The sequence below is a fragment of the Haemorhous mexicanus genome, chromosome 28, assembly GCF_027477595.1.
Source record: "Haemorhous mexicanus isolate bHaeMex1 chromosome 28, bHaeMex1.pri, whole genome shotgun sequence".
In the NCBI taxonomy this organism is placed as follows: Eukaryota; Metazoa; Chordata; class Aves; order Passeriformes; family Fringillidae; genus Haemorhous; species Haemorhous mexicanus.
In genome coordinates, this window is record NC_082368.1 from 5,340,509 (window position 1) to 5,366,897 (window position 26,389).

At 68.7% G+C, this 26,389-nt stretch overlaps 3 protein-coding genes across 4 annotated transcripts; 2 read left to right on the top strand and 1 right to left on the bottom strand.

Moving 5' to 3' along the window:
• Nucleotides 1-406: 406 nt before the first annotated feature.
• SGCA (sarcoglycan alpha) lies at nt 407-7,355 on the bottom strand. The gene is made up of 9 exons (XM_059869229.1): nt 7,071-7,355; nt 6,397-6,546; nt 6,031-6,170; nt 4,766-4,838; nt 3,808-4,006; nt 2,577-2,739; nt 1,823-2,028; nt 1,644-1,670; nt 407-788 (listed from the first exon to the last, which is right to left on the bottom strand). Exons 1-9 carry the CDS (start codon nt 7,108-7,110, stop codon nt 605-607), a joined length of 1,182 nt encoding a protein of 393 aa, XP_059725212.1. The 5' UTR covers nt 7,111-7,355; the 3' UTR covers nt 407-604.
• Nucleotides 7,356-8,024: 669 nt separating this feature from the next.
• Nucleotides 8,025-18,183, top strand: PPP1R9B (protein phosphatase 1 regulatory subunit 9B). Of its 2 annotated transcripts, XM_059869231.1 has the most exons (10): nt 8,194-9,713; nt 12,316-12,448; nt 12,537-12,657; nt 12,740-12,844; nt 13,095-13,230; nt 13,324-13,476; nt 13,558-13,611; nt 14,217-14,446; nt 15,659-15,755; nt 17,435-18,183. In XM_059869231.1, exons 1-10 carry the CDS (start codon nt 8,439-8,441, stop codon nt 17,486-17,488), a joined length of 2,358 nt encoding a protein of 785 aa, XP_059725214.1. In that variant the 5' UTR covers nt 8,194-8,438; the 3' UTR covers nt 17,489-18,183. The 2 variants fall into 2 exon arrangements, with proteins under 2 accessions (XP_059725213.1, XP_059725214.1); XM_059869230.1 differs by having other exon boundaries at nt 8,025-9,713; nt 13,095-13,476.
• Nucleotides 18,184-19,343: 1,160 nt separating this feature from the next.
• SAMD14 (sterile alpha motif domain containing 14) lies at nt 19,344-26,357 on the top strand. Its single transcript, XM_059869234.1, is given in 11 exon segments — nt 19,344-19,460; nt 20,482-20,533; nt 21,856-22,013; nt 22,928-23,103; nt 23,105-23,187; nt 23,268-23,355; nt 23,995-24,069; nt 24,146-24,302; nt 24,550-24,657; nt 24,741-24,896; nt 25,779-26,357. Coding segments are annotated over 10 exon segments (1,197 nt in total). The 5' UTR covers nt 19,344-19,460; nt 20,482-20,493; the 3' UTR covers nt 25,935-26,357.
• Nucleotides 26,358-26,389: the final 32 nt, after the last annotated feature.

Sequence of the window (26,389 nt, forward strand, 5' to 3'; positions counted from 1 at the left end):
CTGCGGGGCCCCCGCGCTTTCCTCTCCCCCACCTGGCGCCGCCCCGGCCGGGGGGGCTCTCAAAGAGCCTCTTTCTTCCGCGGGGCTGGGCCGGGGGCACCCCCGGGGGCGGGGAGGGGTCCGGCCGGCTCCGAGAGGAGCTCCAGGAGCCTTCGGGTGCTCCGGTGGGATCCACGGACACGCAGGTGAGCTGAGGGGGTTTGGGGGGCCATCACGGGGCTCTGGGAGGGTGTCCCCCCCTTTGTCCCAGCCCCCAGCCCCATCCTGCTCCCCTGTCCCCCCCACGGGGCCGGGGGGGGATCACTCGGAGTCACCCCAGGCCTTTTGGGGGGTTGCGAGTTTGGATGGGGGGGGGCTGTGGCTGAGCACCCCCAAACCTACCCCGTGAATAAAGCAGAAATCCTCATTTCATCACCGAAGATTTAATTTATGCACCAAAATCCACCCTAAAGCGAGGACACCCCAAATCCTCCGGGCAGAGCCAGCCGGACCCACAACTCCTCCTCCTCCTCCTCCTCCACCCTGCCGGGGTTTTGTCCCCCCAAAACCCCCCCAGGACACTCCGTCCCCAGCGCTGGCGGTGTCCCCGCGTCGCGGATGTCCCTCAGGGCGGGAGCAGGGGGGCTCGGGCCCCTTGGCGAGCGCTGCCCATGGGGTCGGTGCGCTGGCCCGTGCGGATGTTGAACATGGGCAGCGTGGAGAGCGGCCGGGGCACGTCCCGCCTGCCGGCCATGAGCCGCAGCTCCCGCGTGTCGCCCAGGATGGAGCTGTGATGGACCAGCTGGATGCTGCGGGGACAGCGCGGGATGGAGCCCGGGCTGCCAGAAGCCCCCCTCCCCCAATTAAGACCCCCTTTTTGGGGTCTCTGTCCCGTCAGTGGGGCCAGCGCAGCTGGCGTTTGGGCGTGCGCCCCAAAATTGGGGTCTTCACCCCAAAATGAGGGGCTGCACCCTGTCAGTGGGGTGTGCTCCCCATCACGGGGGTCTGAATGACTTTATTGGGGTCTACCCCCAAAAGTGAGGGCCGAACCCCATCCTTGGGGTCTGTGTGTCGTTTCTGGGGTCGGCTCCCCATCACGGGGGTCTGCTCCCCATCACGGGGGTCTGAATGACTTTATTGGGGTCTGCCCCCCAAAATGAGGGCCGAACCCCATCCTTGGGGTCTGTGTGTCGTTTCTGGGGTCTGCTCCCCATCACGGGGGTCTGCTCGCCCTTCAGTGGGGGCTGAGTGACTTTATTGGGGTCTGCCCCCCAAAAGTGAGGGCCGAACCCCATCCTTGGGGTCTGTGTGTCGTTTCTGGGCTCTGCCCCTCATCTTTGGGGTCTCGTCCCTGCCTGGGGTCCCTCAGAGGCTGTCACAGAAGTGAAGCAGCTCTTTGAGCCCCACCTCGTGTCTGAGAGGGGTTTTGGGGGGCACCGAGGGGGGAGGAGGGCAGGAGGGGGCTGGAGGGGACCCTTTGGGGTGGGGGGACCTTTAGGCTCCATGGCACCCCCAAAGAGCTGATTGTGCCCCCTCCCTGTCCCCTTTTCCTGCCCAGCCCTGTCCCCACGCTTGGTAGGAAGAAACCCCCCCAAAGCAGCCCCCCCAAAAGCAGCGCCCCCAAAATCAGCCCCCAGCACCCCCACAGCTCAAGCAGGACTCACTCAGACGTCTGCAAGTCCCGTTTTTCCCTAGAAAACAGAAGAAAAAGGGAAAACCCCCATAATTATGGTGAGAAGGGCTCTCACCGCCCCCGGGTTGTCCCGGGGTCACAAGAGCCGGGGAAGGGACACCCGGGCCGGGGTCCCCGTGGCCTGGCAGGGTGGGGGGACCCCCGACTCACACTCCCTCCCTGCGGCAGCACATGAGGTGGCCCAGGAGCAGGCACAGCAGCGCGGCCACCGCCAGCGGCACCAGCAGCGTCACCAGGAAGGCGGGCAGCAGCTCCCGGGAGGGGACATCGCTGGGGGGCTCAAAACCGCCCCCCTCGTCCAGCACCCCCGGCCCCCACCGCGGCCCTGGCGGGGTGGGGCTGGGACCCACCTGCAGCTGTGAGGGAGGGGGGTTAGGAGGGGCTGGGGGGGTCTGGGGACATGGGGGGACATGGGGGGACATGGGGGACATGGGGGGACACGGGGGACATGGGGGACACGGGGGACATGGGGGGACACGGGGGACACAGGGGACATGGGGGGACATGGGGGGACACAGGGGACATGAGGGGAACACGGGGGACACAGGGGAACACGGCGGACATGGGGGGATACGGGGGACATGGGGGACACGGGGGACACGGGGGACACGGGGAACACGGCGGACAGGGGGGGACACGGGGGACACGGGGGACACGGGGGACACAGGGGGACACAGGGGGACACAGGGGACATGGGGGGACACGGGGGACACGGGGGGACACGGGGGACATGGGGAACATGGGGGACACGGGGGACATGGGAGACAGAGGGGGACATGGGGGACACGGGGGACACGAGGGGGACATGGGGGACATGGGGGACACAGGGGACACAGGGGGGGACATGGGGGACATGGGGGACATGGGGGACACAGGGGGACACGGGGGGACACGGGGGTCTCACCAGGGTGAGGTTGCACCAGCGGATGGAGAAGTGGGGGGCGAAGGTGTCGTAGCAGGAGGCGAGGGGACGCTGGCCGCGGTGACAGCGGGCGCGGCTCTGCGGGGACACGGCCGAGGCCAGGCACGGCGAGAAGGGGCTGTGGGAGCCCACCTGGACGTACACCCTGAGGGGCAGGTGACCCCAAAATCCCCCACAGTCAGATCGGGCTGTGGGAGCACACCTGGACGTACACCCTGTGGGGCAGGTGACCCCAAAATCCCCCACAGTCAGATCGGGCTGTGGGAGCCCACCTGGACATACACCCTGAGGGGCAGGTGACCCCAAAATCCCCCACGGTGAGATGGGGCTCTGGGAGCACATCTGGACGTGCATCCTACGGGGCAGGTGACCCCAAAATCCCCCACAGTCAGATCGGGCTGTGGGAGCCCACCTGGACGTACACCCTGTGGGACAGGTGACCCCAAACCCACCCACCACGGTCAGAAGGGGCTCTGGGAGCCCACCTGGACATACAGCTTATGGGGCAGGTGACCCCAAAACCCCCCCACATCCAGGGAGCCCACCTGGACGTGCACCCTGAACAGCAGGGCACCCCAAAACCCGCCCTCGTCCAGAGAGCACACCTGGACATGCACCCTGCAGGGCAGGTGACCCCAAACCCACCACGGTGAGATGGGGCTGTGGGAGCCCACCTGGACATACACCCTGTGGGGCAGGTGACCCCAAAACCCCCCCACATCCAGGGAGCCCACCTGGACGTGCATCCTACGGGGCAGGTGACCCCAAAATCCCCCACAGTCAGATCGGGCTGTGGGAGCCCACCTGGACGTACACCCTGTGGGGCAGGTGACCCCAAAATCCCCCACAGTCAGATCGGGCTGTGGGAGCCCACCTGGACGTACACCCTGTGGGGCAGGTGACCCCAAAATCCCCCACGGTGAGATGGGGCTCTGGGAGCACACCTGGACGTGCACCCTGTGGGGCAGGTGACCCCAAAACCCCCCCACATCCAGGGAGCCCACCTGGACGTGCACCCTGAACAGCAGGGCACCCCAAAACCCCCCCTCGTCCAGGGAGCACACCTGGACATGCACCCTACGGGGCAGGTGACCCCAAACCCACCACGGTGAGAAGACCCCGCACATTCACCTCCACCACTGGTGGGAGGTGACCCCAAAACCCCCTCGGGGGGGCCGAGGACATCCCCAGGACCCCCCGGCCCAGCCCGTACCCCTCTTTGCGGCCCTCGATGGGCAGCGGGACGCGGCCGCCGCGGTCCAGGGCGGAGGTGACATTGACCACGTGCAGGTCCCCGCGCTCCCAGAGCCCGGCCGAGGCCTGCAGGAACATCTCCCGCGCCGCCTCCGGCAGCAGCTCCTCCACGTCCCTGTTCCCCACCAGGAACTCGGCCTGGAACGGCGCGTCCCCACCTGCAGGGACGGGGGGCACCCGTGGGGACACTCTGCGCTGTTTGGGGGTGGCACCCGTGGGGACAAGCTGTGCAGGGCGGGTGGCACCCGTGGGGACACTCCGTGCTGTTTGGGGGTGGCACCCATGGGGACACGCAGGGATGGGCGGGTGGCATCCGTGGGGACACTCCGTGCTGTTTGGGGGTGGCACCCGTGGGGACACGCTGTGCAGGGCGGGTGGCACCCGTGGGGACACTCCGCGCTGTTTGGGGGTGGCACCCATGGGGACACGCCGTGAAGGGACGGGTGGCACCCGCGAGGACACTCCGTGCTGTTTGGGGGTGGCACCCGTGGGGACACGCCGTGAAGGGACGGGTGGCACCCGCGAGGACACTCCGTGCTGTTTGGGGGTGGCACCCGTGGGGACACGCCGTGAAGGGCGGGTGGCACCCGTGGGGACACTCCACGCTGTTTGGGAGTGGCACCCGTGGGGACACGTCGTGCAGGGCAGGTGGCACCCGTGGGGACACACCGTGCAGGGACGGGTGGCACCCGTGGGGACACGCTGTGCAGGGACGGGTGGCACTCGTGGGGACACGCCGCGCTGTTTGGGGGTGGCACCCGTGGGGACACTCCGCGCTGTTTGGGAGTGGCACCCGTGGGGACACGCTATGCTGTTTGGGGGTGGCACCTGCGGGGACACTGCGCTGTTTGGGGGTAGCACCCGTGGGGACACACCGTGCTGTTTGGGGGTGGCAGTTTGGGGCACTCGGGCCGTACCTGGGGCAGGGGTGACGCCGATGACGAGGCGCTGGGACGCGGTGGCGAAGGTGTGGCGGTTGTAGGCCAGCACCTGAGGGGACAGAGGGGACACCTGGGGCGGGCCAGCCATGCTGCTGGCTCATCCTGAGAGCTGTGGGGCCGTACCTGGATGCTGTGGGTGCCCATCTCACACCTGGATGCCGTGAGTGCCCAGCTCACACCTGGACGCTGTGGGTGCCCAGCCCGTACTTGGACGCCGTGGGTGCCCAGCTCATACCTGGATGCTGTGGGTGCCCAGCCCGTACCTGGGTGCCATGGGTGCCCAGCTCACACCTGGGTGCCGAGGGTGCCCAGCCCGTACCTGGGTGCCATGGGTGCCCAGCCCGTACCTGGACGCTGTGGGTGCCCAGCCCGTACCTGGGTGCCGAGGGTGCCCAGCCCGTACCTGGACGCTGTGGGTGCCCAGCTCACACCTGGACGCTGTGGGTGCCCAGCCCGTACCTGGGTGCCGTGGGTGCCCAGCCCGTACCTGGACGCCGTGGGTGCCCAGCTCACACCTGGACGCTGTGGGTGCCCAGCCCGTACCTGGGTGCCGAGGGTGCCCAACCCGTACCTGGACGTTGTGGGTGCCCAACCCGTAGCTGGACGCTGTGGGTGCCCAGCCCGTACCTGGATGCCATGGGTGCCCAGCCCGTACCTGGACGCTGTGGGTGCCCAGCCCGTACCTGGGTGCGAGGGTGCCCAGCTCACACCTGGACGCTGTGGGTGCCCAGCCCATACCTGGGTGCCATGGGTGCCCAACCCATACCTGGGTGCCATGGGTGCCCAACCCATACCTGGGTGCCATGGGTGCCCAGCCCGTACCTGGACGCTGTGGGTGCCCAGCCCGTACCTGGGTGCGAGGGTGCCCAGCCCGTACCTGGACGCTCTGGGTGCCCAGCCCGTACCTGGGTGCCGAGGGTGCCCAGCCCGTACCTGGATGCCATGGGTGCCCAGCCCGTACCTGGACGCTGTGGGTGCCCAGCCCGTACCTGGACGCTGTGGGTGCCCAGCTCACACCTGGGTGCCGAGGGTGCCCAGCCCGTACCTGGGTGCCGAGGGTGCCCAGCTCACAACTGGACGCTGTGGGTGCCCAGCCCATGGGTGGAAGCTGTGGGTGCCCAGCCCGTACCTGGACGCTGTGGGTGCCCAGCTCACACCTGGGTGCCGAGGGTGCCCAGCCCGTACCTGGACGCTGTGGGTGCCCAGCCCGTACCTGGATGCCATGGGTGCCCAGCCCGTACCTGGACGCTGTGGGTGCCCAGCTCCGGGGCCAGCGGGCAGCCGTACAGGAAGCCGGGCTGGCCGGGGCCCCGCTGGGCCAGGCGCAGCCACCGCGGCAGGTCCGGGTGTCCCCACAGGTGGGCACGGAAGGTCACCGGGGCTGTGGGGACACGGCGGGGGTGGGCACGGGGCACTGCCAGCTGTGCCCCCTCCAGTTGGTCCCCACGAAGGGATCGCCCCTGGGGGTGATCATCCCCCCTCATGGGGGGGGGAGCCCCAAACGGGATGGATGGACAGACAGACAGCCCAGCTGGGGTGATCCTGGACAGGACCGCTGGCCAATGTCCCCCCCTTTAACCATCCCCAGCCCCCGGCCTGGCCCTCACCATCATCATCCTCGCTGCCACTGAAGGCCTCCAGGAAGGGCTCCCGCTCCAGCTCGTGGACAAAGATGGCTCCGGTCTCGGCGGAGAGGCGGAGGTCGGGGAGGACGTGGTGGTCGGGGACAGTGGCCAGGGACACCCCCAAGGCCAGGGCTGTGGCCACACGAGGGGCTGGAGCCAGGGCTGGGACTGTAGCCCCTCCCTGCCTCAGTTTCCCCAGTGCCCACAGACCCCTGGCACTCTCAGAGGGGTAGGAACGTGTCCCTGCAGTGCCAGGTGTCCCCTCAGTGCCAGGTGTCCCCTCAGTGCCAGGTGTCCCCAGACAGAGCAGGAGAATGTTTTGGGGGGGGATGGAGACAGGGACAGAACGGGGTCAGGAGCAGGGGACAGGATAGGATGGGGACAAGGACAGGACGGGGACAGGGGCAGGATGGCCCCAGCACCTTCCCCGGCCCTGGCTGTCACACCGAAGTCCCACTCATTGTCCCCCCCGCCGTGTCCCAGACCCCGTGGCACAAGGGACAGGGTGGCTTTTTTTAGCTCGGGCACGTCCCAGCCCCGTCCCCCCCGTCCCCCCCCACCCGCGACCCCGTGTCCCCCCCACTTTGGGGTCCCCCGTCCCCTCGGCCCCCCATGCCCGGCCGTGTCCCCCGGGGGGTGACAGGGCTGTCACTCGCCTGCCAGCACCCAGAGCCGGAGCAGCTCGGGGCCCTCCATGTTCCCGGCGCCGGGAGCGGGGCCAGCGCTGATTGACGGAGGCAGCGGGGCCGGGGGGGCCCTCGGGGGGGGTCCCACAGGGGACACCCCTCCAATGCCACCTCCTGTTACCAAGGCATGGCGCTCCGGGGCTGCCCAGGGGCTCCCGTGTCCCCCGGAGGGGCCCCGAGCTGTCCCCAGGGGGGGCTTGTGTCGGTGCCCCCACTCGGGGGTAGCGGGGTGGAGGCGGGGGGGACACTTGGGGACACCTGCACACCCGGAGGGTTTGAGGGGGACATCGGGGTCCTGTGGGGACACCGGGGCCGGGGGGACTTTGGGCGTGGGGGGGCCACGGGGAGGGGGAGCAGGGGACAAGTGGGTAAAACTGAGGGGACACAGGGACAGGAGCGGGGACACGGGGACAGAGCCAGGAGGGGCACAGGGACAGGGTGGGGGACAGGGGTACAAACTGAGGGGACACGGGGGTAACGCGGGGGGGGTGGGGGTACAAACCTGGGGGGGGGGATATGGGGACAGGATGGGGGGGACACGGGGACAAACCCGGGGGGATGATGTGGGGACAGGATGGGGGGGTGGGTACAAATCTGGGCGCTGCAGGGACGAGACTTGAGGGGACACGGGGACAGAGCTGCGGGAGAGATGGGGACAGAACTGGGCGGGGGGTGGGGACAAGGGGACAGAGCTGGGGGAACACACGGGGACAGATCTGGGGAGGAGGACGTGGGGACAGAACTGGAGGGGGACTCGGGGACGGAACCGGGGCGGGGGGGGACACGCGGGGACAGAAGCGGGGGACACGCGGGGACAGAGCCGGGGGGTGGCACCCGCGGCCGAGCATGCGGGGGGGGCCCACACTGCACAGCGCGGCCGCCGGGGGGGCCCCGCCGCAGGGAGGGGACCCCGGTGCGGCGCGGGGAGGGGAGCGCACGGTCCCCATGGCCGGGCTGCGGCGGCGGCGGCGGCGCTGAGGCCGAAGCGCGGCTGAGGAAGAGGAAGAGCGAGCGCTGCTCAGACCCAGAGGGCTCTGCGGGCAGCGGGGCGGGCAGAGCGCGGCGGCGGCGGCGGCGGCGGCGGCGGCTCCATCACCGGCGCGCAGAAAGGGGAAGAGGAGGAGGAGGAGGAGCGGGGAGGAAGGAAGGAAGGAAGGCAGGAAGGAAGAAGCGCCGCGGCGGAGGGGGCCCGCGGGATGGCCATGGCCTGACCGGGCCGGGGCAGCGCTGCCCCCCGGCACAGCCCCCCGGCACAGCCCCCCGCCCATGGCGCGGTAGCGGGCGCGGGGCCCGGGGGCAGCGGCGGCGGTGGCGGCGAGCGATGCGGGCGCCGGGACCATGCTGAGGACCGAGGCCGGCGGGGCCGGGGGGGCCCCCTCGGCCGGGGGCGCGGCGGGGGCCGGGGGGCTGCGCAGCGCGTCCCCGCACCGGAACGCCTACGAGGCCACCATCCAGGCCCTGGCGCCCACAAAGGAGGCCGACGGCGAGGACGGCAAGAAGAGCCGCGGGAAGAAGTATGGCTCCAACGTGCATCGGATCAAGAACATGTTCCTGCAGATGGGGACGGCGCCCGGCCCCGAGGGCGCCTGCGACCTGGCCAAGGCCAAGGAGAAGCCGGTGCGCCTGTCCCTGCCCCGTGCCGGCAGCCTGGGCGACGGCGTGGACCAGGGCAGCCTCCTCAAGCTGGGCACCAGCGTCTCGGAGCGCGTCAGCCGCTTCGATTCCAAGCCCGACAAACCCTTCTCCAAGCTGCAGGAGACCCGCAAGATCTTCGAGAGGAGCCCGCAGGAGAAGGCCACCAGCACCAAGCTGCTGCTGCGCAAGGAGCGCGCCGGCTTCCAGGACCGCAAGCTGGACGTGGTGGTGAGGTTCAACGGCAGCACCGAGTCGCTGGACAAGCTGGACGCCGACGCCGTGTCGCCCACCGTGAGCCAGCTCAGCGCCGTCTTCGAGAAGGCCGACCTGAGGAACAACCTGCACAAGGCGCAGGGCCGGGCGGCCGCGCCGCTGGGCGCCAAGGCGGTGGCCAAGCGGCCCAGGGTGTTCACGCCTGGCACCCGCGGTGATGGCACCGGCGATGGGCACGCCGCCCCGGCCCGCGCCCGGCCGCCCGACGAGGAGAAGGCGGCGGGGAAGAGCGGGCGGCCGGCGGAGAAGGAGGCGGTTGCGCCGAGGGTGCAGGAGGTGTGCAAGATCAAGCCCGTGGAGGTGGAGGAGAGCGGAGAGGGCGAGGAGGAGGAGGAGGAGGCGGCGGGTGAAGCGGTGCCCGCGCCCCAACCGGCCAAAGGGGACGAAGGTCCGGCGGCCGCAGCCCCCCGGCCGGACGGGGGCTCGGGGGCGGCCGCTGGCTCGGAGGGCGTCAAGGGCGAGCGGGCGGAGGAGGGCGATGGCTCCGAGGAGGCCAAGAAGGAGGACTTCTCCGAGGCCGACCTGGTGGACATAAGTGCCTACAGCGGGCTCGGGGAGGACTCGGGGGGCAGCGGGCTGGAGGAGGAGGAGGAGGCCGAAGGGCTGTACGAGCCCGAGTCGGGCTGCGTGGAGATCCCGGGGCTGTCCGAGGAAGAGGAGCCCGTGCCCAACCGCAAGATCCAGTTCAGCACGGCCCCCATCCAGGTGAGCCTGGCTGGGCAGGGAGGGAGGGCACCCAGGGTGAGGGGTGGGTGCCAGGGTGAGGGGTACCAGGGTGAGGGGCACCCCAGGGTGATGGGTGCCAGGGTGAGGGGCACCCCAGGGTGATGGGTGCCAGGGTGAGGGGCACCCCAGGGTGATGGGTGCCAGGGTGAGGGGCACCCCAGGGTGATGGGTGCCAGGGTGAGGGGTACACCAGGGTGATGGGCAGCCCAGGGTGAGGGGTACCAGGGTGATGAGCAGCCCAGACTGCAGTGTTTGACCCCCACACAATCACCCCTTTAGCAGGGATAGAAAAAGGGGCTGGAGGTCTGTGTGTCCATGCCCTGTGCCCCCCATGGGACAGGGCTTCCTGTCCCTGTCCCTGTCCCTGTCCCTGTCCCTGTCCCTGTCCCTGTCCCTGTCCCTGTCCCTGTGCTGGGGGAAGCAGGGCCTGGGCCTGGCTAATGAGCTGGTTAATGAAGGGCCATGCCTGGACCCCCCAGGCCTGGTGTGATGGGGACAGGTGGCACCGGGACCCGCTGTGGTGGGTCAGGCACAGCACCCAGTGCCACCCCCGTGTCGTGGCCAGGCCCAAACTGCTCCAAATTTTGGGTGGGGATGCCTGAAATGCCCGGAGTGGGGCTGGGGCATCCCTCGGGGCTGGGGCTCCTCCCTGCTCGGGGGTCCCTGGGGACAAGGTGGCCATGGGGGGAGATGTGCCCCCCCCGTGTGCCCACCGCGGTGCCCAGGACGGTTTCGGGAAGTGGAGGCAGGGAGGAAGGGGAGGAAGGGAGGAAGGGAGGAAGGGGAAGTGCCTCGGCAGCGTGGCCGGGTGGGCGGCATCACCCCCCCCCTGCTCCCGGCAGGGATCCTGCGGGGTTCAGGGTCCCCACCCGGGATGGGGGGAGGATAAAGGGGCCGTGCAGCTATTTTGGGGTGGTCCCTCCCGCCCGGATCCCCCCGACCGCAGGAGCAGCCGTTGCTTTGTGCCGGAGCCGGGTTATTTTTAGAGCCCGGCCTATATTCTGGCTCTGAGTCAGAGCGGGTGGGTGGCCCCACCTGGGACAGGGGACAGCCACTGCCGTGGCCCGGACGGGGGACACTGGTGGCCGTGACCCGGGGGGCTGCAGCCTGAGGGTGGCCTTGGTCCCGTGGGATGCAGCCAGCCCAGCCCTGGGCAAGGTGCTCTGGCCGTGGATGGGGTTTTGGGGAGCTCTGCTCACCCCATGGATGGAGATTTTGGGGAGCTCTGCTCACCCCATGGATGGGGATTTTGGGATGCTCTGCTCACCCCATGGATGGGGATTTTGGGGTGCTCTGCTCACCCCATGGATGGGGATTTTAGGATGCTCTGCTCACCCCATGGATGGAGATTTTGGGGAGCTCAGCTCACCCCATGGATGGGGATTTTGGGATGCTCTGCTCACCCCATGGATGAGGATTTTGGGATGCTCTGTTCACCCCATGAATGAGGTTTTTGGGATGCTCTGCTCACCCCATGGATGGGGTTTTTGGGGAGCTCTGCTCACCCCATGGATGGAGATTTTGGGATGCTCTGCTCACCCCATGGATGAGGTTTTTGGGGGGCTCTGCTCACCCCATGGATGGGGATTTTGGGGTGCTCTGCTCACACCATGGATGGGGATTTTGGGGGGCTCTGCTCACCCCATGGATGGGGATTTTGGGGGGCTCTGCTCACCCCATGGATGGGGATTTTAGGATGCTCTGCTCACCTTATGAATGAGGTTTATGGGATGCTCTGCTCACCCCATGGATGGGATTCTGGGATGCTCTGCTCACCCCATGGATGGGGATTTTGGGATGCTCTGCTCACCCCATGGATGGGGATTTTGGGGGGCTCTGCTCACCCCATGGATGGGGTTTTTGGGGTGCTCTGCTCTCTCCCAGGAGTTAGAGCACCCCAAACCCCTGCCCGGGTGATGCTGAGCCCCCCAAACCCACTTGGGAGGGGTGGGTGACACTGGGGACCCCCACCCAGCCCAGCAGTAGGGGCACATTCCAGCCCCTTCCCCACTGCAGACCCCCCCCCCCCACATCCCAAATCCCCCAGGGACAGGATGGGGGGCACAGCAGGGGACCCCCCCCAGGGACTTCCTGTGGCCAGGGTGACATCGTTCTGTCCCCTGCCCTGCTCCTCCCTGTCACCCCTGGGTGCCACACGGGCGGGTCCTGCCTGTCTGTGGGTGTCACCAGCCTTTGTCCCCTGACACTGGGCCCTAATTCCCTTTGTGGCCAGGCTTTATCCCGCGGTGTGTGATCCCTAATCCCCTCTGCCGGCGGCACCGAGGGGCCGGGGCCCCTCCGGGGACATCTGCCAGGCCTGGCCAGCCCCTCCCCACAGCCCCCAGGGAGCAGAGCACGGCTCCAGCCTGGCCACAGCAGCCTGGTGGCCCATCCCAGCTCGGCCAGGGAGGCTTTAGGGTGTCCCCTGTCCCCTGTGCCACCCTCACCCCCTTTGTCCTCCCCCAGCTCCCCCTCACTCCATGTCACCATTTGGGGCCGGGGTTCTCCAGGGGCTCGGTCCCACCCCTGGGGGGCACCTGTGGGGGTTCCCCCCTGGCTGAGCCCTCCCTCGTGCCCCCAGGTGTTCAGCACTTACTCCAACGAGGATTACGACCGCCGCAATGAGGACGTGGATCCCATGGCAGCCTCGGCCGAGTACGAGCTGGAGAAGAGGGTGGAGAGGCTCGACCTGTTCCCCGTGGAGCTGGAGAAAGGTGGGTGCTGCCCCCAAAGGCATCCCTGGCAGCCCCAGGGAGGCCTGGAGGTGCCAGCCCGGCAGGACACGGCTCTGTGTGCCCGCAGACTCGGAAGGGCTCGGGATCAGCATCATCGGGATGGGCGCGGGGGCCGACATGGGCCTGGAGAAGTTGGGGATCTTCGTCAAGACGGTGACAGAAGGGGGGGCAGCGCACCGGGATGGCAGGTACGGCTGGGGGCAGCGGGGCAGGGGCTGCCAGGGCTGCCCCGGGGCTGGCCAGGAGCTGTGAGCCTGCCCTTGTCCCCAGGATCCAGGTGAACGACCTGATCGTGGAGGTGGACGGCACCAGCCTGGTGGGGGTCACGCAGAGCTTCGCTGCCTCCGTGCTCAGGAACACCAAGGGCCGTGTCCGGTACGAGCCAGGCCTTGGGGGGTGGGAGCCCCAAAACCCCCCCCCCAGGCCGTGCTGAACCCTGGGATCCCTGCCCCACAGCCTGTCCCCACAGCCTGTCCCCATCTCCCCCCAGCGTGCCACCCTGGTGCCCTCCAAAGTGCTCCCAACTCATCCTCACCCCCTGAACCCGCCAGCTCCCGGGAGAGCTGCAGGGGTGTCCCCTGGCTGTGCCCCCCGGGTGCCCCCCCTGAGCCGTGGTGCCCCCCAGGTTCCTGATCGGGCGGGAGAAGCCAGGGGAGCAGAGCGAGGTGGCGCAGCTGATCCAGCAGACGCTGGAGCAGGAGCGGTGGCAGCGCGAGATGATGGAGCAGCGCTACACCCAGTACACCGAGGACGACGAGGAGGTGAGGGGACAGCGCTGCCCGGCAGGGACACGGGCTGGGGGTGGCACGGTGGGCACCCCCCAGGTGCCAACCCCGCCCTTGTGCCCCCCACAGACCGGGGAATACGCCACGGATGAGGAGGAGGAGATGAGCCCCATGTTCCCCAGCGGGGAGATGGCCATCGAGGTGTTTGAGCTGGCTGAGAACGAGGACACGCTGTCCCCCGTGGAGATGGACCCTGAGAAGCTGGTGCACAAGTTCAAGGAGGTGAGGAGGGGCTGGGAGAGGGCAGGGGATGCCCGCCCGGGGTGCTGTGCCCACCCCGTGCCCACCCTGGCTCTCTCACAGCTCCAGATCAAACACGCCGTGACCGAGGCTGAGATCCAGCAGCTCAAGAGGAAGGTGAGGGGGGGTCCTGGCTGCCCGGGGGTGGGGGGACACTCTGACAGCTGCCCTGGCACCCTGAATGTCCTTCTCCACCTGCCCTGCATGGGCCATTCCACATCCTGCCATGTCCTGCCTGTCACCTGGCTGTGCCATGTCCTGCCTGTCACCTGGCTGTGCCATGTCATGCCACACTGCACCATGCCCCATCTCCATGGCCGTGCCATGTCCCATCCCCTGGCTGTACTATGTCCCATCCCCATGGCTGTGCCATGTCCCATCCCCTAGCTGTGCCATGTCCCATCTCTTGGCTGTGCCTCCCTGACTGTGCCATGTCTCATCCCTGGCTGTGCCATGTCCTGCCTGTCACCTGGCTGTGCCATGTCATACCACACTGCACCATGTCCCATCTCCATGGCGGTGCCATGTCCCATCCCCTGGCTGTGCCATGTCCCATCCCCTGGCTGTGCCTCCCTGGCTGTGCCATGTCCCATCCCTGGCTGTGCCATGTCCCATGCCTGGCTGTGCCATGTCCCATCCCTTGGCTGTGCCTCCCTGGCTGTGCCATGTCCCACCCCACCCCCTGGCTGTGCCACACCCCGTGGTGACACCGCTGTCCCCAGCTGCAGTGCCTGGAGCAGGAGAAGGCGCGCTGGAGGGCCGAGAAGGCCCAGCTGGAGCAGAGCGTGGAGGAGAACAAGGAGCGCATGGAGAAGCTGGAGGGTTACTGGATGGAGGCACAGAACCTGTGCCAGGCCGTGGACGAGCACCTCAAGGAGACCCAGGCCCAGTACCAGACCCTGGAGCGCAAGTACAGCAAGGCCAAGCGGCTCATCAAGGAGTACCAGCAGAAGTGAGGGCAGCTCCCAGTGTCCCCTCGGGAAGGGACCTGTCCCCAGGGTGTCACACCCCGATCTGGGCACCCCTGTCCCTGGGCACAGACCGTGCCACTGGGCCGAGTCATCCCCTGGGCTGTGGGTCCATCCCTGTCTGTGGGTCCATCCCCTGGCTGTGGGTCCATCCCTGGCTGTGGGTCCATCCCCTGGCTGTGGGTCCATCCCTGGCTGTGGGTCCATCCCTGGCTGTGGGTCCATCCCCTGGCCGTGGGTCCATCCCTGGGCCGTGGGTCCATCCCTGGCTGTGGGTCCATCCCTGGCTGTGGGTCCATCCCCTGGCTCTGGGTCCATCCCTGGCTGTGGGTCTATCCCTGGCCATGGGTCTGTCCTTGGCCATGAGTCCATCCCTGGCCGTGGGTCCATCCCTTGGCCGTGGGTCCATCCCTGGCTCTGGGTCCATCCCTGGCTGTGGGTCCATCCCTGGCCATGGGTCTGTCCTTGGCCATGAGTCCGTCCTTGGCCGTGGGTCTGTCCTTGGCCATGAGTCCATCCCTGGCTGTGGGTCCATCCTTGGCCGTGGGTCCATCCCTGGCTGTGGGTCCATCCCCTGGCCGTGGGTCTGTCCTTGGCCATGGGTCCATCCCTGGCCATGGGTCCATCCCCTGGACACCAGACCCTCCTCAGGCAGCCCCTGTCCCTGTGCCCTTGGTGTGGAGCCCTCGATGGGCTCTGACCCCTCCTTGGCACCCTCTGTCCCTGGGCACAGTCCGTCCTTCAGGCAGGGACCCATCCCTGAGGTGCCAAATCCTCCCTGGGCACCCTCTGGCTCCGGGCATGGACCTTCCCTGGGCGTGGGCTCACCCCTGGGGAACCAACTCCTTCCCCTTGACTCAGACCCATCCCTGGGGTGCCAAATCCTTCTGGGCACCCTTTGTCCACTGGCAGGGCCCTTCCCTGTGGCATGGATCCATTTTGGATGGGGACAGAGGATGAGCTTTGAGCTCCCTTCCGAGCCCAACCCTTCTAACATCCCGTGATCTGCGGGGCACCAGCTCCTTCCTGAGCACCCCTGGGCATGGCCCATCCTCTGGGACAACCCCGGGCACCCCAACCCACCCAGCAGGCTCCTGCCCTGGCACCCAAACCCCCGGGGTCTCCCTGGGACGTCCCCTGGCTGCGGGGACGGGCACCCACTCCACGGTGGGAGATCGAGTTCCACTCCTCCGCAGGGAGATCGAGTTCCTGAAGAAGGAGACGGCGCAGCGGCGGGTGCTGGAGGAGTCGGAGCTGGCGCACAAGGAGGAGATGGAGAAGCTGCAGGAGAAGGTGGGCACGGGGCGCCGGGACGCGGGATGTCCCTGACCCCCTGCCGGCCCCGCCCGGCCCCGCCCGGCCCCGCCCGGCCCCGCCGCGCCAGCGATGGATCCCGGGGATCTGCTCGGCCGCCGCACCCCGCCGGCCGGCCCCGGAGCTCCGGACTGAGCCACGGATCCCGCACCGGACCGTGGGGGATCTGCCCCCACCGGACCCTGCTCCCGCCGCCGGATCGCTCGGGATCTGCTCGGGATCTGCTCGGGCACCCCGAGCCTCCTCCCGGGCCTGGATCCCGCTCTGGATCGCAGCGGATCTGCCCGAAATCCAGCTCTGGGGCCTGCCGTGCCCTAAGGGGCGAGAGGGATCTCCCCGGGCAGTGGATCCCGGCCGCACGCGGGGGATCCGGGGGATCCCAGTGACCAGCACCGAGCCCAGGGGATCCAGGGGATCACGGTGACCAGAAACGAGCCCAGGGGATCCATGGGATCCCGGTGACCAGCACCGAGCCCAGGGGATCCATGGGATCCCGGTGACCAGAAATGAGCCCAGGGGATCCCGGTGACCAGAACCGAGCCCAGGGGATCCGCGGGATCCCGGTGACCAGAAATGAGCCCAGGGGATCCAGGGGATCCCGGTGACCAGCACTGATCAAGCATGGGGGATCCGGGGGATCCCAAAGGATCCCAGTGACTGGCACTGCACACAGGGGATCCGCAGGGTCCCGGTGACCAGAACCAAGCCCGGGGGATTCACGGGATCTCGGTGACCGGCGCTGAGCGCGGGGGATCCGGGGGATCCCAAAGGATCCCGGTGACTGGCCCCGAGCACGGGGGATCCCAAAGGATCCTGGTGACCGGCACTGAGCCCGGGGGATCCCAAAGGATCCCGGTGACCGGCACTGAGCCCGGGGGATCCACGGGGTCCCGGTGACCGGCGGCGAGCGCGGGGCCCGGCGCGCTCCCGTTGGGATCCCATGCTGGTCATGCTGGATCCCCCACGGGTCCTGCGGGGCAGAGCGGATCCCCCAGGGCCACCGGATCCCAAAGGATCCTGCCCGCGGGGGTCACAGGGGAGGGGCCGGCCCTGCCCGGCCGGGGGGCACCAGGGCACAGCGGGGAGGTCCCCAACACCCAGCAGAGCCCACCCCCCACTCGGCCACCTCCATCACCCCCAAAATGTCCCCTGGCATCACACAGAGACTCACCCAGCGCCTGCCTGCAGCCCCCTGCCCATCCCAGCCCATCCCTGTGCCCCCCGTGTGCCCCCCTGTGTGCCCCCCAGTCACCCCTGTGTGCCCCCCAGTCACCCCAGTGTGTCCCCCCGTCACCCCAGTGTGTCCCCCCGTCACCCCCGTGTGTCCCTCAGTCCCCCCCAGTGTGTCCCCCAGTCATCCCTGTGTCCCCATCTGCCCCCCACGTGTCCCTCAGACCCCCCTGTCCCCCACCTCCCATCTCTGTGCCCCACCCCCGTGTTCCCTGTCCCCCCTGTGTCACCCCCCGTGTCCCCCCCATGTCCTGCCCCCCTTGTCCCATCTGTCCCCCCCCATCTCCCTGTCCCCATGGCTGTACGCTCCCCCCGTGTCCCCCCCCGCCCATCACATGTCCCCATGTGTGTCCCCGTGTCCCCCCCACCCCGGTGTGTGTCCCCCCCGGCCCCCCCCGCTGAGACCTGTCCCCTTTGCTGTTTTTCAGATCTCCGAACTGGAGGCCAAGCTGCAGACTTTGAAAAATTCCAACCCGACCTAAACCACCCTCAAACCGCAGCGATCCTGGGGGGGGCCCCCTCCCCACCCCGGCCCTGCCCCCTCCCCTTCCCAGCCCTTCCCCGGGGGGAGGGGGGGGGGTGAGACCCCGCCAAGGCCTCCTGGTGCCCCCCACCCCCCTCGGGGGCACGGACGGGGGGGGCTCGGGGGGGACACCCCGCGTTCGTGTCTGTGTCCAGTGTGAGTCTCGTGGTGACGTGATGGACCCGCGGGGGGGGCGCGGCCCCCCCCAGGCCTCCCCCTCCCCTCGACGTAACCCCCCCCCGCCGCCGGACACAGCTGGCACCTGGCTGGACGCTGGAGGGGGGGACACAGGACAATGTCCCCCCCACCCCAAATGTGGGCCATGCTGGGGGGGGACGCTGGGAGCCCCCCCAGACCCAGCTCCTTCTCTTGGGACTCACCGGAGCACGGCCGGGGGGGCCTCTGCCCCCCGAGCCCCCCCCCACGGACTCACCCCCAGCCCCACATCGAGGTGACCCCGGGACCGTCGCCATGGGGGGGACCCCGAGTGTCCCCCCCGACCCCCTCAGTGCCACCATCGCCGGGCTTGGGGGACCCCCGAGCCTTTGCCAACCCCGCAGGGGATGGGGGGCACCAGCCCCGCTGCCCCCTCCCCGAGAAGAGGGGGCTGCCTGGCACCCCTCTGTAGGGACCCCCCGCTGCCCCCCCCGCCAACGCCCCACCCCCACCCAGCCCGGGGCTTTCGCCTTCCCCGGGCAGGGGGCACACAAGGGGGGGGGGGTCCCCTCTGGGGTGGGGGTGATGCTCCCACCCCCTCACCTGTAAATACCCCCCCCCCCCCCCCCCAAAATCGCAGCGTTTCTCTGGGGCTGGGACACCCCCCAACCTCCGGCCGCCCCCAGCCGGGCCGGGGGGGTCCCGCCCTTTGATTTTCATTTCTATTTTGCCCCCCCCGCCCCCGAGTCTCCGACAGTAACTGGATGTGGGGGCAACTGGGAGCCAGAGCTGGTTATACTGGGAAGGGGAGGCGGGGGGGGGGCGCGTGGGGCGGGGGGAGCGGGGGGCGGGGCTGGGGGGTCCGACTGGATTGGAGCCACTTCGGGGAGGGGGGGAGGGGGCTATTTAAGGGGAGGGGGGGTCCGGGGAGCGCGAGCCCCGGGGGGGGCCGGGGTTATTTAATCTCACACGTGTACCTGTGGGTGTATATACTATATATAATGTACCTATGTACGCAGCGCTCCCACTCTCCGCGCCCGCCGCGACCCCCGCCCCAAAAACGCGGGCTCCGCCTCGCCCCCCGCCCCCTTTTGCCGGGGGAGGGGGCACTGGGAAGGGTGGGGGGGGGGGGGATGTGGGGAATTATTTGGGGTCGTGGGAAGGGGTGGGGGGCGCTGAGGAGGGTGAGAAGAATTGGGGACACTGAGGGGGGACTGGGAGTGATTTGGGGTGGTGGGAAGAAGTGGGGGGGCAGAGGGGAGTGGGCAAGGGTGGGGGACACTGGGAGGGACTGGAGGGCACTGGGGGAGATGGGCGCGGTGGGGGGGTGCACTGGGAGGAGCCCCTGAGCTGGGGGACACTGGGGACCATGGGGACCGTGTGGCGGGCGGTGGCACCGCCGTGCCCGTGTCCCGCCGGTCGCTGTCCCTTCAGCACCGCCGCGCGTCCCTCGGTGCCCGGTGTCGCCGTGCCCCCGGTGCCCCCCGGCGCTGTCCGTTCAGCACCCCGCGTGCGTTCGCTGTCCCTCGGGTCCCGGTGTCCCCATCCCCGGTGTCCGTTCAGCACCGGGCTCGTTCCGGGCGGGGCAGACCCCGCCCCCGCCGCCCCCACCGTTTCCGGGTTCCTGTGCCCCCCCCCGCGGCCCCCGGCCCGGCGGGGCGGCTCGGCAGCGCCCTCCGCTCCCACCGGCCCCAACACCGGCCCGGCCCCGACCCCGGCCCGGCCCGGCCCGGCGGGAGGCGACCGGGGGCGATCAGGATGCCCCAGGAGCGCGGGTGAGTGGGGAGGGGGGGATCGGGCAGGGCGTCACCCCTGGACAGCGGCCCCGGTTCAGCCCCGGTACAGCCCCGGTACAGCCCCGGTACAGCCTCGGTACAGCCTCGGTACAGCCCCAGCCCCGGTACAGCCCCGGTACAGCCGCCGGTACATCCCCAGCCCCCGGTACAACCCCAGCCCCCGGTACAGCCCCGGTAGAGCCCCGGTAATGCCACAGCTCCTGTACAGCCCCGGTACAGCCTCGGTACAGCCCCGGTAATGCCCCGGTACATGCCGGTAGCTCCCCTCCCTCGGGACAGCCCCATCCTCTCGGTTCGATATTCCCGGTCCCGACTCATTCCCGGTCCGGCATTCCCGGTCCAGCCCCACCCCAGGGACACCATTCCCGGTTCAGCCCGCCGGTACCGGTCCCCTCCGCCCCCGATGCTGCCGAACCCCGAGGAGCCCCCGAGACTCCCCGAACACCGGGGGGCAGGGGGGTTTAACCCCTTCCCGGCCGCTCTGCAGTGGAGGTCCCCAGCCCCCCGTCCCGCGGGACACGAGAGGCACAGAGGGGCTGGTCCCTCCCTTTGAGTGTCCCCTCTGTCCCACCATGTCGGTCTGTCTCTCCCCCTGAGTGTCCCCTCCGTCCCCAGCCCTGTCCCACCATGTCGGTCTGTCCCTCCCCCTGAGTGTCCCCTCCGTCCCCAGCCCTGTCCCACCATGTCGGTCTGTCTCTCCCTCTGAGTGTCCCCTCTGTCCCCAGCCCTGTCCCACCATGTCGGTCTGTCCCTCCCCCTGAGTGTCCCCTCTGTCCCCAGCTCTGTCCCACCATGTCGGTCTGTCCCTCCCCCTGAGTGTCCCCTCTGTCCCCAGCTCTGTCCCACCATGTCGGTCTGTCCCTCCCTCTGAGTGTCCCCTCTGTCCCCAGCCCTGTCCCACCATGTCGGTCTGTCCCTCCCTCTGAGTGTCCCCTCTGTCCCCAGCCCTGTCCCACCATGTCGGTCTGTCCCTCCCCCTGAGTGTCCCCTCTGTCCCCAGCCCTGTCCCACCATGTCGGTCTCCAAGCTGCAGGACACGGACGAGGTTTTTGGTGAGTTCCTGAGGGGGGGCCTGGGGCGCAGAACCCCCCGAGGGGTGCAGAGCCACCCGTGGGTCCCCACCCACCCTCAGTGTCCTCCCGTGTCTGGGCTTGGGGACAGTGTGTGCTTGGGGACACGGGGATGTGCGTGGGGAAGGGGACATGGGGGTGTGGGGGTGACAAAGATATGGGGACACGTCCAGGGCACACAGGAATGGGGGTCGGGGGGCACAGGGGGTGACAAGGACCTGGGGACACAGCAGGGACGTGGCCCAGAGCCACCCTCGGGTGGGGTTGGGGTGCAGGTCTCAGAGCAGGGTGGGGATACTGGGGGGATCCCTGTGGGACCTGGACAAAGTGTGTCCCCCCTGGGTGACAGGGACACTCTGTCCTCAGGGTCACCCACTCCTCTGTCCCCATGCTGGGCCATCTCTTTGAACACTTCTCTCTGTCCCTCTGTCCCCTGTCCTGCCCCACTGGGGTGCCCCATCCATGTCCCCAATGCTCCCCTCTCCTTGTGCCCCCTCCTGTTTTCCTGGGACCACGCACCTGCCCTTTGACTCTCCTGCCCTGTCCCTGTCCCCACCCCTGTCCCTGTCCCTCTGTCCCCTCTCCGCTGGGCTGGCCTTCCCTGTGTGTCCACCTGCCTCCAACGCTTCCCTGTCCCCTCCTCCCTGCTCATCCCTCCCTCCCTCTATCATCCATCCATCCATCCATCATCCATCATCCATCCATCATCCATCCATCCATCATCCATCCATACATCCATCCATCCATCCATCCATCATCCATCCATCCATCCATCATCCATCCATCCATTCATCCATCATCCATCATCCCTCCATCCATCCATCCATCCATCCATCCATCCCCCATCCATCCATCATCCATCCATCCATCCATCCATCATCCATCCAATATCCATCCATCATCCATCCATCCATCCATCCATCATCCATCCATCCATCCATCTATCCATCCATCCATCCATCATCCATCCATCCATCCATTCATCCATCATCCATCATCCCTCCATCCATCCATCCATCCATCCATCCATCCATCCATCCATCCATCCCCCATCCATCCATCCATCCATCCATCCATCCATCCATCCATCATCCCTCCATCCATCCATCCATCCATCCCTCCATCCATCCATCCATCCATCCATCCATCCATCCATCCCTCCATCCATCATCCATCCGTCCATCCATCCATGTCCATCCCTCTGTCCCCCCCCACCTTCCCGCTCTCTCCCACCCCACGCCATCCCGCTGTCCGTGTGTCCGTCCGTCCGTCTCTCTCTGCCCCGGTGTCTCTTTCACTGCCAGATTTTACCGCTGTGGTTCCAGAGACGCCGCGCTTGGACAGCAGCCTGCACAAGGCCCGCGCCCGGCTCCTGGCCCGCGGCCGCCGCCAGCGGCCCTCGCGCTCCCGCCTGCGCGACAGCGCCAGCTCCACCGAGGGCGACGAGGGGCCCGAGGCCGCGGTGAGACGGGGACAGCGGGGCTGGGGGGCACGGGGACTGGGGACACTGGGGATGGGGGGGCACAGGGATTGGGGACACGGGGGATGGGGGGCACAGGGATTGGGGGCACCAGGGATGGGGGGCACAGGGATTGGGGACACGGGGGATTGGGGGGCACAGGGACTGGGGACACTGGGGATGGGGGGGCACAGGGATTGGGGGCACTGGAGATGGGGGGGCACGGGGACTGGAGACACTGGGGATGGGGGGGCACAGGGACTGGGGACACTGGGGCTGGGGGGGCAAAGGGATTGGGGACACCAGGGATGGGGGTCATGGGGACTGGGGACACCAGGGATGGGGGGGCACAGGGATTGGGGACACTGGGGATGGGGGGCACAGGGATTGGGGACACCGGGGATGGGGGGGGCACAGGGACCGGGGACACCAGGGATGGACCCAGGGGACGGCGGGGCTGGGGGCACAGGGATTGGGGACACCAGGGATGGACTCAGGGGACAGCGGGGCTGGGGGGACACAGGGACAGGGGACACCAGGGATGGACTCAGGGGACACACGGGCTGGGGACACCAGGGATGGCCTCAGGAGACACTGGGGCTGGGGACACCAGGGATGGCCTTGGGGGACATCAAGGGCTGGGAGTGTCACAGGGACTGGGGACACCAGGGATGGCCTCAGGAGACACTGGGGCTGGGGGGACACAGGGATTGGGGACACCAGGGATGGACTCAGGGCATGCCAGGGTTGAGGGTGTCACAGGGATTGGGGACACCAGGGACCCCAGGGAGAGGCCTGGGGGGCACCGTGGGCACCAAGGATGGGTTGGGGGATGCCGTGTTTAGGGGCAGGGGAGGTGGCCTAGGGGACAACCCCGGGGGGCTGCAGGGCTCTGACCCCTGCCCGTGCCCCCGCAGGGCACTGAGGGCGAGGGCAGCCCCCCGGCCCCCTCGCCCTTCTCCCGCACTGACGGCTTCTCCTTCGAGCCGGGGGTGGCACGGCCGGGCCTGGGGGACCCCCCGGCCCCCACGCCCCCCCTCAGCCGCTACCGGCCCCTCACCAACACCCCGTCCCAGGAGGGGCTCTCGGGGCCCCCCCGCGCCCCAGTCCTGCCCCAGCTCTGACAGCTCCCCCGGCTTCGCCCGCCGCGACCCCCGGCCCCGGCAGCACAGCGAAGGTGAGACCCCCCCCCCCCCCCCGAGCCCCTGGGGACACCTGGGGGGGACAGCGGGTGACAGCCCGGTGCCACCCCTGCAGATGACAGCCGGGACATGAGCCCCCCCTCGCCCGCCAGCCCGACCGTGGGGCTCGATAAGAAAACGCGGAGGAAGTTCTTGGATTTGGGGTGAGAGTTGGGCCTGGGCAGGGAGGGGGGGATGGGGAGGGGACAGAGGGAGGGAGGGAGAGGGACAGAGGGCTGGGGGGATGGATGGATGGATGGATGGATGGATGGATGGATGGATGGATGGATGGATGGATGGATGAGGGATGGATGGATGGATGGATGGATGGATGGATGGATGGATGGATGGATGATGGATGGATGATGGATGGATGGATGGATGGGTGGGGGATGGATGGATGGATGGATGGATGATGGATGGATGGATGGATGATGGATGGATGATGGATGGATGGATGGATGGATGATGGATGGATGGATGGAGGGATGGATGGATGATGGATGGATGGATGGATGGAGGGATGGATTGAATGGATGGATGGATGATGGATGGATGATGGATGGATGGATGGATGGATGGATGGATGGATGGATGATGGATGGATGGACGGATGATGGATGGATGGAGGGATGGATGGATGATGGATGGGGGATGGATGGATGGATGGATGGATGGATGGATGGATGATGGATGGATGATGGATGGATGGATGGATGGATGGATGGATGGATGGATGGATGGACGGATGGACAGAGAGGGTCCTGGTGCCCCAGCCATCGGGTCACCACCTCTGTCCCCAGGGTGACCCTGCGCCGGGCGTCCTCTGGGAAGAGCCGCAAGGAGAAGAGCAGCAACCGCCTGTCCATGGGCAGCAGGTGAGGGACTGCCCTGGGACAAGGGGACAGCCTGGGCACAGCCTGGGGACACCTCCTGACCCTGCTCTGTCCCCAGGGAGGCAGCGGAGGGGCCCGGCCGCCCCTCGGGGTCCCCGTTCCTGCCCTTCTCCTGGTTCTCGGACAGCGCCAGGGGCTGGGGCTCGCCCGGCCCCGCGTCCCCTGCGGGCTCCCCCCGGCACGAGGGGCTCAGCCCCGCCAAATCCGCCTCGCAGGTGAGCCCCGGCCCTGGGCACGGGCCTGGGGACCCCACGGGCTCTAAGAGAGGGGGTGACACCAGCTCTGGGGACAGGGGACAAAGCCCCACAGTGTCAGGGAACAATAGGGAGAGGACTCTGGATGTCACTGGGGGCTGTGGGGTGCCTCTGGGGGTCCCTGGGGGCTGTGGGGTGGCTCTGGGGTGTGGCTGGGATGGCTCTGGGGGTCGCTGTGGGTCCAGCCCTGCCCCTCCCGCTGCCCCAGGACTCCGAGCTGAGCGAGGATTCGCCACCGTCCAGCGCCAGCCCCCGCCTGCCCGGCCCCCCCAAGTGCTCGTACCCCTACCACACCCTGTCCCAGTCCTCGGACGAGGTGAGAGCGGCGCGGGGGGCGCGGGGCCGGGGCTGTCCCCCCGCCAGGTGGCCCGGGGACCCCCGGCTGACCCCCGTGCGCAGCTGCTGGAGGAGCCGGCGGGCGCGGCCGCGGGCTGGACGTGCGGCCAGGTGGGGCAGTGGCTGCAGAGCCTGGGCCTGGAGCGCTACGTGCGGGAATTCGCGGAGCGCGGCGTGGACGGGCCCCGCCTGCTGCTCCTCGATGGGGCCAAGCTCAAGGTGCGGGGCCGGGGGGGTCTCCAGGGGCCCCAAAAGATGGAGGGTGAGAGGTTCTGGGTGCTCCAGGGGGGATTCCGGGGGGCAGGAAGGGCTGGGAGGGGTCGGGGTACCCCAAAAGGGGATTCCATGGGGCAGGAAGGTCTGGGAGGGTTCAGGGTACCCCCATTCCATGGAGCAGGAAGGTCTAGGAGGGGTCGGGGTACCCCAATTCCGTGGGGCAGGAAGGTCTGGGAGGGGTCGGGGTGCCCCAATTCCGTGGGGCAGGAAGGTCTGGGAGGGTTCAGGGTGCCCCAATTCCGTGGGGCAGGAAGGGCTGGGAGGGGTCGGGGTACCCCAAAAGGGGATTCCATGGGGCAGGAAGGTCTGGGAGGGTTCAGGGTACCCCCATTCCATGGAGCAGGAAGGTCTAGGAGGGGTCGGGGTACCCCAATTCCGTGGGGCAGGAAGGTCTGGGAGGGGTCGGGGTACCCCAATTCCGTGGGGCAGGAAGGTCTGGGAGGGGTCGGGGTGCCCCAATTCCGTGGGGCAGGAAGCTCTGGGAGGGCTCGGGGTGCCCCAATTCCGTGGGGCAGGAGGGTCTAGGAGGGGTCGGGGTGCCCCAATTCCGTGGGGCAGGAAGGTCTGGGAGGGGTCGGGGTGCCCCAATTCCGTGGGGCAGGAAGGTCTGGGAGGGTTCGGGGTACCCCACTGGGGGTTTCCATGGGTACCCAAACCCCGTTGTCCGAGCTGGCCGCTCCACGGGTGGGGAGGCCCCGGGTACCCCAAGGGAGGATCCCAAGGGAGGGACGGGCGGTTCTGGGAACCCCAAGGAGCCGCTGTGCGGGGAGGGTCCCGGGGGGCAGGGGGCGCGGGGGGGTCCGTGCCCAGCCCGCGGTGCCGCAGGCGCTGGGCGTGGGCAGCTCCCAGGACCGCGCGGTGCTCAAGCGGCGGCTGAAGGAGCTGAGCCTGGCGGCCGAGCGGGAGCGCAAGGCCCGGGAGAAGGCGGACAAGCAGCGGGACAAGCAGAAGAAGAAGGACCAGGAGCAGCGGAGGAGTTGAAAACCGGCGGGTCCCGCACCCCCTCCCCACCCTCAGCCCCCCGGGACACACCCCCGGGGACACGGGGCACGGCCAAGGGACAGCGGGGCCGGGTGGGGCCGGGCCCGGAGCAGCACCTGCCCCCCGCCCCCTGCCCCAGCCGCCCCCTCCCCGCCCGGCCCGGCATCCCCCCGGATGCAGAGGGCACTCGGGACACCCCCAGCCCGTCCTGCCACCCCCACCTGTCACCACCCCCGAGGGGTCCCAGCCCCCTCCCCACGCAGCACCCCTGGCACAGGAGGGGACAGGGCGTGACCCGACCCCCTCCACACACGGGCACCCCCAAATCGGGGGCAGGGAGTCACACCCCGCCCCCCCACAGCCCCAAACGCGGCCCCCCGAGGCCACCCCAGGAAATAAAAGGGTATCAAGGGCCAGTGCAAACCGGAGTGACCAGTGTCACCTGACTGGGGGTA

Excerpts from the sequence above, each read along its gene's own strand:
- SGCA (XM_059869229.1), bottom strand. The coding sequence starts at position 7,110 with ATGGAGGGCCCCGAGCTGCTCCGGCTCTGGGTGCTGGCAG. Across the intron at positions 4,007-4,765 it reads CGGCGTCACCCCTGCCCCAG|GTGGGGACGCGCCGTTCCAG; the intron begins GTACGGCCCGAG and ends CCGTCCCTGCAG. Across the intron at positions 1,671-1,822 it reads TGCTGCCGCAGGGAGGGAGT|GGAAAAACGGGACTTGCAGA; the intron begins GTGAGTCGGGGG and ends TCTGTTTTCTAG.
- PPP1R9B (XM_059869230.1), top strand. The coding sequence starts at position 8,439 with ATGCTGAGGACCGAGGCCGGCGGGGCCGGGGGGGCCCCCTCGGCCGGG. Across the intron at positions 12,449-12,536 it reads CCCCGTGGAGCTGGAGAAAG|ACTCGGAAGGGCTCGGGATC; the intron begins GTGGGTGCTGCC and ends GTGTGCCCGCAG. Across the intron at positions 13,612-14,216 it reads TCCAGCAGCTCAAGAGGAAG|CTGCAGTGCCTGGAGCAGGA; the intron begins GTGAGGGGGGGT and ends CGCTGTCCCCAG.